The 13728-nt window shown below is 42.2% G+C and overlaps 1 protein-coding gene across 3 annotated transcripts in view; it reads left to right on the top strand.

Moving 5' to 3' along the window:
* The window catches only part of luzp2 (leucine zipper protein 2), a 197387-nt gene extending 184079 nt beyond the window's left edge, over positions 1 to 13308 (top strand). For all 3 annotated transcript variants that reach the window (XM_028401669.1, XM_028401670.1, XM_028401668.1), the window contains 3 exons: positions 2677 to 2781; positions 5215 to 5289; positions 12572 to 13308. In XM_028401669.1, coding sequence (XP_028257470.1) covers positions 2677 to 2781; positions 5215 to 5289; positions 12572 to 12679 — 288 coding nt within the window. In that variant the 3' untranslated portion in view covers positions 12680 to 13308. The remainder of the gene's footprint in view (positions 1 to 2676; positions 2782 to 5214; positions 5290 to 12571) is intronic.
* Positions 13309 to 13728: the final 420 nt, after the last annotated feature.

The following is a 13728-nucleotide window of genomic DNA, read 5'->3' as shown; positions in this document are numbered from 1 at the left end:
AGTCAAGCACATGTTCAACCCACGCCTAAGGTTGACAAAGGTACCACTACTGTAAAAAACACATCATGTACAGGCAACACATCATGTGTGTTGCCTGTACCAGAGATCTCTCACCCTAAGGACCTCCAGTGCATGATGCTGTCATCTACCGCAAAGGTCTCTCTCTCTTTGTGAGGATCATGTTCTTCGATCTCTCCAGTGCCTTCATCACCATCCAGCCCACTCTCCTGGGGGTGCGGTCAGGGGTGGATCACCACCTCACTTCATGGATGTTGGACTACTTGAACTCTCCTCTACAGTTTGTGAGGGCACAGGGCTGTGTGTCTGATGTGCTCATCTGCAGCACGGGAGCTCCACAAGGAACTGTTCTTGCTCCTTTCCTTTTTACACTCTACACTGCAGACTTCTGTCACCTCTCATCCAGCTGTCATCTACAGAAGTTCTCTGATGACTCTGCAGTGGTCGGCCTCATCACAGACGAGGATGACAGGGAGTACAGAGGACTCGTCCATGACTTTACAGACTGGTGCCATTGAAACAGTCGCCAGATCAACATGGGTAAAACCAAGGAGCTGGTGGTGGTTTTCCGTAGGCACAACTACTCCTGCCCTACACCAGTGAACATCCAGGGACTGGACATTGAGATAGTGGACTCTTATAAGTACCTGGGTGTTCATCTGAACAAGAAACTGGACTGGTCTGAAAACACAGCTGCACTTTACAAGAAGGGCCAGAGCAGACTCCACCTCCTGAGGAGACTCAGTGGACGGAGCACTCCTGAGGACTTTTTATGACTCTCTGGTGGCATCTGCCATCTTCTATGGAGTGGTCTGCTGGAGCAGCAGCATCTCGGCAGCAGACAGGAAGAGACTGAACAGACTGATAAAGAAGGCCAGCTCTGTCCTGGGGAGCCAACTTGATCCTGTGGAGGAGGTGGAGGATCGGACAATGCTGGCAAAGCTATCCTCCCTGATGGAGAACACCTCTCACCCAGTGCACTGAGCAGCTCCTTTAGTAGCAGGCTGCTCCATCCACACTGTGTGAAGGAGTTAACAACTATACACAGTTAACAACTACACCACCTCCTGTGCAATGACTTAACTCTTATGGTTGTAGTGTAAATTGTCACCGTGCCTGATCATAATATGCAATACCAGTTCAGTTCACAAGCATTAATTCTTCTTTGTATTATTGTTTTATATTTTTGCTATGTTTCTTCTTAATGTGTGTTTCTATCTTTCCTGGCTGCTGTAACACTGTGAATTTCTCCTTTGGGGGGCTAATAAAGGATTAGCTGAAGCTGAGCTTCAAGGCGAGTTCACAAATTGCAGATGTTCACGGCCATGTAACAACACCTATTTATCTATCATCCAACCACACTGTGAACCTGAACAATAGAACCTATTAGTAACATTAATGTGGTGTTGAAGAGAAAAACATGTAGTTTTATGTTTGCATGGTTAAATCACAGTGGGCCTGTGGGGGGTCAGCTGGGGACACCAGAGCAATGCAGTGATTTGTGATATCACCATTTCCATGACAACTAAGATCTCCAGAAAATAAATGCAGAACAAGAGCCGACACGTGCCACTGATTATCACGGAGTAATGAATTACATATCCATATTGAGACAGTATTGAGTAGTATAGCATTGCTGTACCTCATCAGGTATTCCAGGTATTTGAAGTCTTTCTTTACTGTATACATTTTTTTTCTTTGACTCCTAGCATAAACAATTTCTTGCACGGCTGATTCAAACTACATCAACATCACATGAGAGATGCTTTTTGTTATGTGAGCATCACTTCACATTGTCGTGATGATTGCTCCTCCTCCAGAGAAAGCCTTTTCATCTCTGAATGTCCATCTTCTTGTTGTGTTTTCCTACCTCTCTCTGCATTGCTTCAGTTCTATTTGCGCTGAGACATCGTTGTGCATCATGTGCAAGTACAGTACAGTAGTAATTCCTTCCAGAGTGACACTTTTCACTCACACCTGATCTCTGTGTGTTTATACACACATTACCTTCCTCTTGCTTTTGACAGTTAAGACGTCAGTGACATAAAGATGTGCATCCATCAGAGAAAATAGGTTTCAGGCTGAAATCATTTTGACTATTGGATGCATTCCTGTTCAGTTTTATAGAGACATTATTGTTCCCCTCAGGATGCATCGTAGTCAGGATCCTCCCTGACTTTTGCTTCACGGGGAAGCTCCTCCAAAATCAAACAGACATTCTCATTTTTGTGTTAATTCCAAACAGCAAAGCTGTACAGAGATACAGAAGCTGGTGAGGTTGTGAAGTCTAGAACTTCCTAAATAATTCAAAACTATTTGCAGAAATATTCATTACTTGGGAAGGTTGTTTTTTTTTTCAAAATGAGAAAGTTTACCTCCAAGCCTTAGTGTTTCATTAAGTCTCATTTTAATGTGTCAGCACTCTGTATGTGTTGCCCTAACTGCTGCCTGTTATGAAGCAGACGTTCCGGCCTTAATTTATTCACTAGGAAAAAATAAGCTGAATTACTTTAAATGAACAAGTATCAATTAAACTGTTATGAACAGTTGAATCACAGCTGTTTACTTCTCAAAGAACCCCACAAGCCATTAACGCAGCTTAATTTGAACCCAAAGTTAAAAAATGTCTCTTCTTCTTCTTCTTTTTTTCCTCCACAGGATATCTCTAAAGTTCAGAGAATTGTCACAGCCAGTAAATCACCCATGAACATCAGCGTAATGAGGAGAGAGAGTGGCGGAGTTAAAGAGTGCCAGATGGAAAAGGTGAGCCTTTAGAGTAATTAAACTGTAATGGCCCATGTGACCCGAGGGCTCGTATCCATGAGTTTCATCTGTTCAATAAATTCATACTCAAGTCTCTCATTGGAAATCAAACAAGCCACTTTAACTCCAAGTGTTCTCATTAGGTCCATTTATTGGAAAACTTCAGCAACAGGTTTTAAGTTTTATTTATGTTTCAACTGTTCAATCCCACAAAGCACAAAGGGATTAACGTGCACACTTTATCATGAATTCACTGAACAATGTATTATTTTTCTTTCCTACCATTTAAATTGTATTTTTATTGACAGTAACAACACTCTGACTGTCTCTTTTTTTGGCTTTATTTAGCAGACACAAGCTGATTAGTCAACTAAATTGACAATAAAGTGGGTCGCAACAATTAGTAGATTAATAAATTAGTTGATGAACAGAGAAAAAAAACAAAATAATCGTTTCTTCTGCATATTTTATACATAATTAATCTGCTAATCAACATAAATAATCAACAGACTGTTTGACAGGCTTAGAATAATTAAGCTGGCAACAGTGAGAAAAGGTTAATGTCATGTGACCTCCTTAAAGTACAGAAGAACGTGTGTATTATTGTTGGCAGTGCGTGGATTCTGCAGCACGCCCCGGGGAATAATTATACACTTTGATGTGTTGTAGAGCCTGAAGCGCTGGTCAATCAACGGAGCATTAATTGGCAGTATTGATTTGCTGCTTTGCTTTTTGTTCACTTTGTAAATTGAACATCTTTGGATACTGATCACACAAATCAAGCAACCTGAAAACATGAGGAGATCTGTGAAATAATCTGACAGATTATTTAACACTAAAAGCTTTAATTGTCACTAACTGTATGGACGAGAGGGCTGAATTTTGAGAATATTGATTCCTCACTTCAAGCAGCTCTTCACTTCCTTCCTCCCTGACACTTATGAAAGCAGTTATTGAAGGAAGACAGCGAGGAACACCCACTGACCTCTCCTATTCAGATTTTTCTGAAGGTCTGTGCTGCCTCTGCTTTCCCAAGATCTGCTGCGACAGTCAGCAGTCAGTTATACAGGGTGGGTGGGTGGTTGGGGGGGCTCTGAAACAGGTACCTCCAACCCAGAATATCTGCAGAAAGCAGAGGAAGTGAACAGTGCCTGTAAGTATTTTTGACAAGTGGCTATCAAGAGCTATTACAGATACACAGTTGATAGACAGCAGGAAACATGGGAGTGCTGAGGGGAAGCAGCACAGAGAGGAAATCGCCCTGTGTGTCAAAAAGACTGTTCCTTAATGAAACTGTGCCAAAAACAGCATCCACCGGCGTCCCATCATTGATTATATTATTTATAAAAAAACAAAAAAAAAAGAAAATCCTGCAGCTGGAGTTGAAACATGCTGATATAGATAAGCGGAGACATATTTGAAAGTGAGACTCACATTGTGTTTGCTGGAGAAACCCCCCCACACCCCCCCCCCCCACACCCCATCCTCCCCTCCGTCTGTAGGCGGGGAGGAAATGAGAAACGGCGGTATGTATGAGCGCGTATGGCTCACAGTCTGTGCTTCAGGCTGAAAATCAAATGTGAAAGGTTTATAGATAGGATTCAGAGTTAACTGAGATCATCTCACGGTGCCGTGAAATGACTTTATTTGTCACTCATGCAGGTGGTTATAAGCATTCAGATATGGAATATAGATCATAGTAAAACTAAACTAGCGAAGCAAAAATAGTGGCTCCATAAAAAAATTGGAATTCTGTTCTTTTTTTGTAAGATTAAAATGCAGCATACATCCAGCAAACATTTATTTTATTAAATTAAATTTATGTCATAACCTGAATGACAGACAATAAAAGATTCAGGTCTGTGCTCCTTGTCTTGAGTCTTCTGCGTTTTCATGTGTTTATGGCCCCGTTCACAAAAAGTCAGTCCAGCTAGAGTAGGATTGACTCCAGATATCCTTTAAGCTGCATACATTCAGACCTATTTTCAAATCTGGCGATCGCACAGACAGGTCCACGCGCAATCCAGCTTAACCCAGCTTCTTTGTTGTCCTCCAACAGGTGGCGCCTCGTAAAATTCCGTTCAGGCTGCGGTAGGACCGCCTACGTGCGCATGCATCATGCGGTTGTTTTTTTTTTTTTGTCCCATGTCGCTCGCTCTTTCAGTTTATTCCTTTGTAGCACTGTCAAAAATAATAAAAGCTTTCGTAGTTCGACGATTGTTTACATCCAGCTTTTGTATGCAACCCTGACACTGTCCCCTTGAACCCGGAAGTATCAGGTCACTAGTGGAATTCACTAGCTGCATTTTCTGGCTCCAAGAGGTGGATCAAGATCTATCTGGATATATCCAGATTCATGTTGTTCAGATATGGCCGGATTGATTTCCCCAGTGTCAACGGGGTCTTTGTGATGCTCTCTGTCTCTTCCTACAGACCGGCGGTGACTGCTTCCAGAACCAGACGGAGGAATCGGCTCCAGAAAGTAAAAATCTACCAGAGACACAGAAGGTAAGCTTCACTAGAATTTAAAGGGAAATAACAACAATTCATTTTTAATCCATTAATCAGGCGAAAAGTTGTTTGATATTTTTTCTCCTTATTATCATCACATCCCATGTTAAAGGAGCACTGCTGCTGTATTCTTGTCTGGCCCTTGCAGAAAAGCCAGATACCATCAACCAGCCATATCTGATTTTTTTTTAAGCATACAGTAGTGTGACAGTCTCTGTCTCACAAGGAATAGTTTTTTTATAATAAGATGGAGAAAAGTGCATTTCAGGCCATGCTGCAAACATTTGACAAGTAGTCAGAGCTGCCAGGCTGGACCAGAGTCCCAAACTTACCATCAGAGAAATCATTTCAGCCGTGCTCGATGGTGTGGAATATCTGTCCCCGGCAACGGACGCATGGTCCAGCAGCAGTCTGTTGCTGTGTGTGTGTGTGTATGTGTGTGTGTGTGTCTGTGTGGCCACACGTAAAGAAGACAGACAATAAAACAGCAGGAGTCTTTGTGGCTTCATTTTGGTTGCTGTCATTTCACAAAGACCGTCTCAAAATACTTTAAAAGGTCATTCACAACCTCCAGCAGTTGATCTTCTGGTTTGTTTACACATGGGTCACACATCAACTCATTCATTTCAGCTAGCTGATTAGTCGCTGTGACAGACAAGTGTGTGTTAAGTATCGACAGCCAAGACAAGCAAATGGATGTGATGGACTTTTTAAAAGACCCTGCGGTAAAAGTGAAACAAAATACAATGATAGTTTTGTTCATGTGGCTGCGGCCCAGTGCACTACAGGACATTTACAGAGCCGGATGTCTCTGCAAGGCTACAAACATCATTCTGAATCCAGATCTTTGTGCTCTGTTTTATTATGTACCGTGTTTCTGTGTAGACGTTCATACGTGTGGTCTCATATGTGTGTGTTGGGATTAGTGGTGGAAAGTAACTTAAGTACATTTTTATGTATTAATACTTTACTTGAGTAAAAATAATAGTGCATACTTTATACTTTTACTCCACTACATTTCTACAGTGTCTGTAGTTCCTTGTTCCATGTGATGAACACAGTGCTGGACTGATGTGAGGTCAGACTCTGCATGGAGATGGTGTCACGCTGCCAGCTGTGTTTCTATAATGAGCCTCAGTCATGATGCCGGTGCTCTGGCTCAGTTAGCTAACTAGTTAGCTGCTGTCTGCTAACACAAGTCCATCCATTAATGTCTGATTAACATGAATCTACAGCAGGAATACTGACACAGTAAACATGCTGAATGCCTGTTTTTTATGTCCATGTACATGCCCATAGCTGGTTCTGGGTACATTTCAAAGATTTCTGTACCGAAAGTGTAAATTAACTACACATGGTCCATTTTAATTTTAAGATGATTTCTTTGATTATTTTAACCTGTTCAGATCCTTTGCAATGGAAATCAATCATATATAGTCGGTGCATGAGTACTTTTACTTTTAATACTTTAAGTACATTTAAAAGTACTTAAGACTTTTACTTAAGTAGGATTGTTGATGTAGCACTTCTACTTTTTACTTAAGTATATATTTTGATGGGTAATTGTACTTTTACTTAAGTACCAAGCTTCAGTACTTCCTCCACCACTGGTTGGGATTGATCCACTGTGGAAACTTTATTGCACAAAAGGTCAATGACAATGAAGGGAAGCAATAGCAGAAAAGAGTTTTAAAGTCTTCAAATACTGAACCCCTAATTTACTGACACATTGTTATAAACCCCTGTGTTTACCAGGCAGTAAATAATGTGATTGAATGTGCCCCAAGGGACTTTAAACAAGCATTTGCATGAGATTTACTGACAAAAAAAAAACTACACAATATCGTCTGCCTCACTCCTTTATCGAATAACTCCTCCGATTATTTGACAGTGTTGAGGCGATACTGACACATGCTGGAATACACGGTAATGTGATAAGCATCTGGCATGAAAAGCATGCTTTATGTAAAGAAAGGCAACAAAGACGTAACTGACACGACATCATCATTCCTGACAGCTTCTAATCAAACGAAATGCTTCAGCAAAGTACACCAACGGGCAAGTTAAAGACGGCAGAGCACATGATACGGCGGCAGGATAAAAGCACAGACACACACACACAGCTCCTCCACTCCTAGGAAACCAATCTAACATCTAATATCCAGTCTGCCAGTGTCACCTACACCATGTGATATTCAATGACCTACGAGAGCCTATGCATAACTGCCTTCCTCATCATATTATTGAATTGAGTCACACCTGTTTGGTGGTGGCAGATGGTACAGCAAAACAATGCATCTCATTTCAATGCAGTGCAGGACTGTGTAACTGAGCAGCCGGCTCGCATTCCAAGTGGCAGCCATCCATTTTTAGAGACTATCTGCAGGAGAACATTTCAAAAGAGATCTCAACAAACGGCCACATTTGACTTGATGTGCACGAGATGCTGCTGTCGTATGTGTCGCTGTTTTCCAAGCAGCGTAATGAGTTAGAATCTACATAATACAGTATGTTAGTGAAGTCAGGAGCGGTTCATCACCCGAGGCGTCAGTGTACAGACAGACAAAGGATGCGCAGTGAACAATGTGAGTTCAAACACAGATGTGTTGTTTGTTTTTTCAGCGCATGTTGACACGGGTTAATGACTTTGCAGACGTCTTAACCCTTTTCAGCCTTATCTTTGTTATCTCCTTAATTGAAATATTTTCGCATTGTGTTGCAGCAGTGAATCTACCATCGACTGTTTTCCAGCTGTCTGCAGGGTGTCCCTCATGCACAGCACTTGCCATTCATGGTGTAGTAAACAATTTGATTAGTAGTGATTAGTATTTGCATTCTGCTCTCTGTGGATCAATCTGCATTAAGGTGCCTCCAATTTCTGTCACTGCTCCACCTTCATTACGTGCGTCTCATGTTTGCCTGAGTGGTGTCTTCACGGATGTCGCAGGGCTTTCAGGGAAGAGTGATGTTGGTCTTGCATCTGTTTTTGTTTTTCTTGTAGTACGCAACTAAAAGGTTTCAAGGAAATCGGACAAACATCACTTGACATGTGATGGATTGCACAATATGCCCTTATTGGTTCGCCCGAGCCTCCTTGGGCAAGCTGATCAGACAGAGATGTTGATGTGGCCTGAACACCCCCCAGGCCTTAACATGCCCCAAAACTCACCAAACCCGGTGGAAAAATTCATTGGCCCGAAAACTTTGGAAATTTGCTTTTAAAACACACATGGGAAAATGGCTTTATAGCACCCCCTAATGCGTAGCCCATAAGCCGGTTTTTACACAGGATCATGAAAATTGGCACACGTATGTATCACTCCAAGACGCACAATAAAGTCTCTTGAACACCCCCTCCAAACCCAAACCCAAGTCCGCCATTTTGACTTTTACGGCCATTTTTGGCGATTTCTGACCCTGCTACAAAACTTTTCACGCCTCGCATACTTCATCCAATTGAGCTGAAATTCGCTGTGTCCACTCAGGACACCATAGGGAACAGACTCATTCCAAAACTCTTTCAAAAGTGTTACGGTGTGGCGGGGGCATGGCCTCAAAGTTGACCATTTGCCATTACAAAGGAACTCGCTGTATTTTCTGCAGTACCACCAACATACTTTATGCAATGTGGACAAAATCTTACAGTACTCGTATGGGCCCGAGTCCAAACAGATATATATGCTAATATGATGATACGGTCATAGCGCCGCCTACTGGCAATAGAAACTTTTTCTTGTAAACATGTGTTTGTTGTACATCTCTGGAAATGAGAGGAAAGGAGAGCAGAGGTTCTTCAAAAACTTTCTCATGAAAGTTAATATTTATGTCAAAAGAAGATGACATTTGAGCTCACCCTGACGTTTCCTAAACAACAGAGCACGTCTCAGATGCACGGTGGCATCAGCAGCGTTTCTTCCTGACATTCCTGAATTTATTAAAAATGTGCGAGACGAGGCTCGCTGTGACTGAGGAGAAGGCTGAAGCTCCGCTGAGCTCCGTGTGCAGGTGTTCAAAGTCACCAAATATTAATAAATATTCAAAATAATGGCAGAATTTTAAGTTATAGGCTTCCAGAGTAGTTGAACACTGCATGCTGTGCTGATGCAGATGACACTCATTTTGAGTGTCCACATTTAAAAATGCATCCTCCTCCTGCTGTACAGTCACTTCATTAGTAAGCTGGTGTGCACCCACACACACACACTCCAACACAGTTCACACTTTATTTTATGTCTCTTAGTCATTTTAGTCTGAAGCCTCTGAAATGTTGACATTTGTTTGAGCACTTCATCTGTAGACACTTTCTGCTCGTATAAATTTGCCTCTTCTCTGCAAAGGAAACGCTTCCTGTGGCTCCAAAAAAAAAAAATAAATCCATGTCAATAAAAGGCACGGAGTCGACACGATAAACTCCGGGTTGCATTCAGACAGCAGCAGTGAAAGCATGGAAATGATTGTTCTGTCAGACACATTATTTATGTGCCATAAAACAGCTTAACTGCTGACATTGCTGCTGCTTGACAAGGCTGTCTCGAGTTTTTCCAAAAAATAAAAATCTACCCATGCACAGAAACTTCTAGATAGTCCTTAAGGGAGTTTTTGTTCTGTGATAAATAAGATACACAGAAATAAAATCCCAGAGCCACATCAGAGTGGGCGGCAAGAGAGGCTGGCGAGAGGCCACCAGAGTGCATTAAGCGAGAGATCAAGTTTGCTGACGGATGGAAGTGAAGCTCTGAATCGCATCCAGTGCAAACTCTAGATTAAAAAAGAGCACTCGGGGTTTTCATAATTGCAGAACTGACAGTTTAGCTGGTCAGACATTACTTTAATGCTGCACTAAATGAGATGAGATAAAGACAGAGGTGCATATGTGTGTTCTGCTTCCAGCCGGGTGATAGAACTCTAACCCGCCGCCGTTCACAGTGATGTCTGACTGAATAATTTGCGAGCAGCCAGCAAGCCTTCAGGCGTTCTCCAAAGTGACATTGGTAAACACAAAACAGATGCTTTTCCTGGAGAATCGGTTCTTTTTAGTGCCTGTGTGCGCTGCTTAAACTCGTCACTGCCAAAAACACCTTCAATTATTCAAAATCTCAAAGACATTCGATGGTAGCCGCTAATTCTGTCTTTGGAAAATGCCAATTTGTGGAAAATAGACTTTTAAAATGTTTCAATGTGCTGTTCAGTCAACTGTAAACAAAGGGAGGGCGTGTTAACCCCCCATGTTAGTCTGACACCCACCAAAACAGGGCTGAAGGATTTGGATTAAAACAAAATTCTAACAAATACGGTGATTTGATTGATTTGATGGTTTAGTTGTAGTTCTATATTAACTCCCAGGTCTCAACATTTTCCATAGACCATGGCACATTATTGTTTTATTACAGGAGTGATTCCATCCATATAGGCTCCAGCCCCCTGTGACCCTGCACTGCAGGACAAAGCGGGTTCAGATGATGGATGGATGGATTCCATCCATGATCATTAACAGTAGACACATACACCCAGGTTTCAAAGCAGCAGATAAGACAGTAGTTCATACTGTGTGTGAGAGACCTTTCACATTCAGAGACCTCAGTTCCTCCTAATACAACTGAAATATTACTTTAATATTTAGTTTTTACAAACATGGAGAAGGGTTTTCTCCTGGCTACCATATCTCTGGATAAAAAACCATTTACATATTTTAAAAAAATAAAGGCGCATGCTGTGTATCTTACTTTATAGACTTTATTGGCCTTGACTAAGTGTGCAAACTTATAATAACCCTATAACTGCAGTCAGAATTCTAATTTACAGTTCCCATTATTTATTCAGCCTTACACCACAACTGCACTTCTCCTTGTGACCACTAGATGCTAGCTCTAAAACTGTGAATCAGTCCCCGCTGAAGTCCATGTTGAAGTTGGATGCAGATATTGCATGTTCACAGCCTCATACAAGCCATTTGCTCCTTTTAATTATCTGTGAATGGCACAACCAAGATGGAATCTGAAGAACAATAAGTCATACTGCTAGCAGGCATCGGTGGAAAACTTGGCTTTCTTTTTGGGCAGCAGTGGCTCAGTGGTAGAGCAGGGTTGTCCGATAATCGGAAGGTTGGCGGTTCGATCCCAGCTCTGCCCTAGTCATTGTTGTGTATCCTTGGGCAAGGCACGTTACCATTGACAGTAAAAACTATGGACAGAGCTTCCGTGACGTCACCCGTTTGTTTCTGAAGGGCTGTTCTGAGGCTCGGTGGGAGGTTCCAGGACGTTGATGACCGCCACCATGTTGGCAGCGTCACGTCCGACAAAACTCCAAATATGGACAAAAAGGGGGAGCACGAGCGGGGTTTAGGGGGGCGGGCGATCGTGGAAGCAGGAAACTACGTTGTGATACATCAACTGTCTGTCACTCAAGCGGCAACGCCCATAATTATGCGTAATTTTAAGTCAGAATACCATTGAAACGAGTGAGTTGTAAAAAAATTCACCCCCCCTACAACTGACACTAGAACCTATCATCTGAGACAAGAGTGGTTTTTTGTACCAGGCTGTAAACATGTTCTTTTCTGCTGTGAAGTCGGCCATTTTAACATGGGAGTCTATGGGAAATTACTCACTTTTGGAGCCAGCCCCCAGCAGTTGTGGCGTGAATTACAAGTGCACTTACTGGTGTATGAATGCGTATGAATGAATCGGTGGTGGTCGGAGAGGCCGTAGGCGCACCTTGGCAGCCACGTCTCTCTGTCTCCCCCTGAGGAGCTGTGGCTACATCTGTAGTTTACCACTGCCGCTGTGTGAATGTGGTGTGAATGAATAATGCATCTGTAAAGCGTCTTTGAGTGTCCTAGAAAAGTGCTATATAAGTTCGATGTATTATTATTATTATTATTAATGGTACGAATTATTTTGGTGCAACATTATTGGTCACATGGCTTCCCAAATACACCATTAGCTCTAGTATGTGTGTGGCTGAAGAGGTAAATACTGGCACCACAGTGGGTGTGGTGAATCATCCTGATTGTGGAGGATGAAGCTGCATTCAGTCTTCAGACTCAAATAGCAGATTTTAATGGAACAGAAGCACCAAAAAACCGAGACATGGCCACGATTAGTCTGATTATGATGCCACTTTGTTACGGTACAGTACTAAAAGCAGAGCCATCATTGTTATATTTCTACTTCCTTTGTGTCCTTTACACACTTCCTGCTCACATTAAAGACAGCACGCATCAGCTGTGTGGAATATCATTGTGTCTTATTATGATTCTTTGTATTCTCAATCTGAACAGCAAAGGAGCCAAGAGCAGCCTGGAACATTCAACACAAAGCCCACAGACGGCAGCGACGAGGCTGAGGGAGGCAGCAGCAGAAAGACAAAGCCACATAAATACAACTGAGCGGACGGCGGCGCATCGTCGGGGAACGCAGAGCTCCTGCATTGCCTGAAGGATATCTTTCCAAGAGCACACACTTCTGCGCACTCTCACAAACACACACGTGCGCACACACACACAGACACACACACATGTTTATACACACACACACACACACACACTTTTAAAGACAAACCTAAACACACGCGTATCAGCATTGTTAGCGAAAGCTGAGACTGGAATTGTCAACAGATTTCAACCTGTCATCTGAAAACCTCCATAGTAAAATGGCATGCGTTTAGAAATTCTTTTTCAAAAGGTAGCAATGGCACTGGTAACTCGTTTCATGATTGTTCATTTGTTGTTTACTTATCTGAGTTTTATTCTGAGTGAGGACACTGCTTTCTAAATGTGTGATCTTTCTAGAAAAATCCCTTTGCACTGGTGAGGTCTGACACTGTATCCTGTGATAAGTATATCAATTGACAAATAAAAATAAAGTACTCCTATTACTACTACTATTACTACTACTACTACTACTACTACCCAACTTAGACTATTGTTTGTCACTCATTGTAGCAAGGTTAATTTACTCCTCCACATTTTGAAGTATAGAGGCTCAAGTTGGCTGGCCAACTGTTCAACATTTAATATTTCAGCACTCTTTCTGCCTTTAAACACTCCAGAGGCGAAGAGCCAAAGACTCACAATGGGTCGTCTCCCTGAGAATGTGCCATGCACTGAGTAGTAACTCCTAGCTACATGTTTCTGTGTGATCTGACCTTTCTGTGTCCTTTCAATAAACTGTAATTTTCAGTAAATGTGTGAAGAATAAATGGTTATTTGTGGGAAAGAACTGAGTGAGCATGACTTCATGAATATTACCTGCACGTCTCAGGTACGTCTCACTTGATGAATTTGTAAACCTGGAGCAATTTCCCCATTGATTTGAGTTTATTGTCACACAGTAAACATGCCAAAAAGTGGGGGCATTGTGTCTGCGACAGGAAGTAGACCCCACACTGACACAGTAAACATGCTGAATGCCTGTTTGTTATCAGCAGCCTCTCTGT

Source organism: Parambassis ranga, chromosome 3 (assembly GCF_900634625.1).
Source record: "Parambassis ranga chromosome 3, fParRan2.1, whole genome shotgun sequence".
NCBI classification, from domain to species: domain Eukaryota; kingdom Metazoa; phylum Chordata; class Actinopteri; family Ambassidae; genus Parambassis; species Parambassis ranga.
Note: the sequence above shows the minus strand (reverse complement) of the source record. Positions and strands in the feature narration are given on the sequence as shown.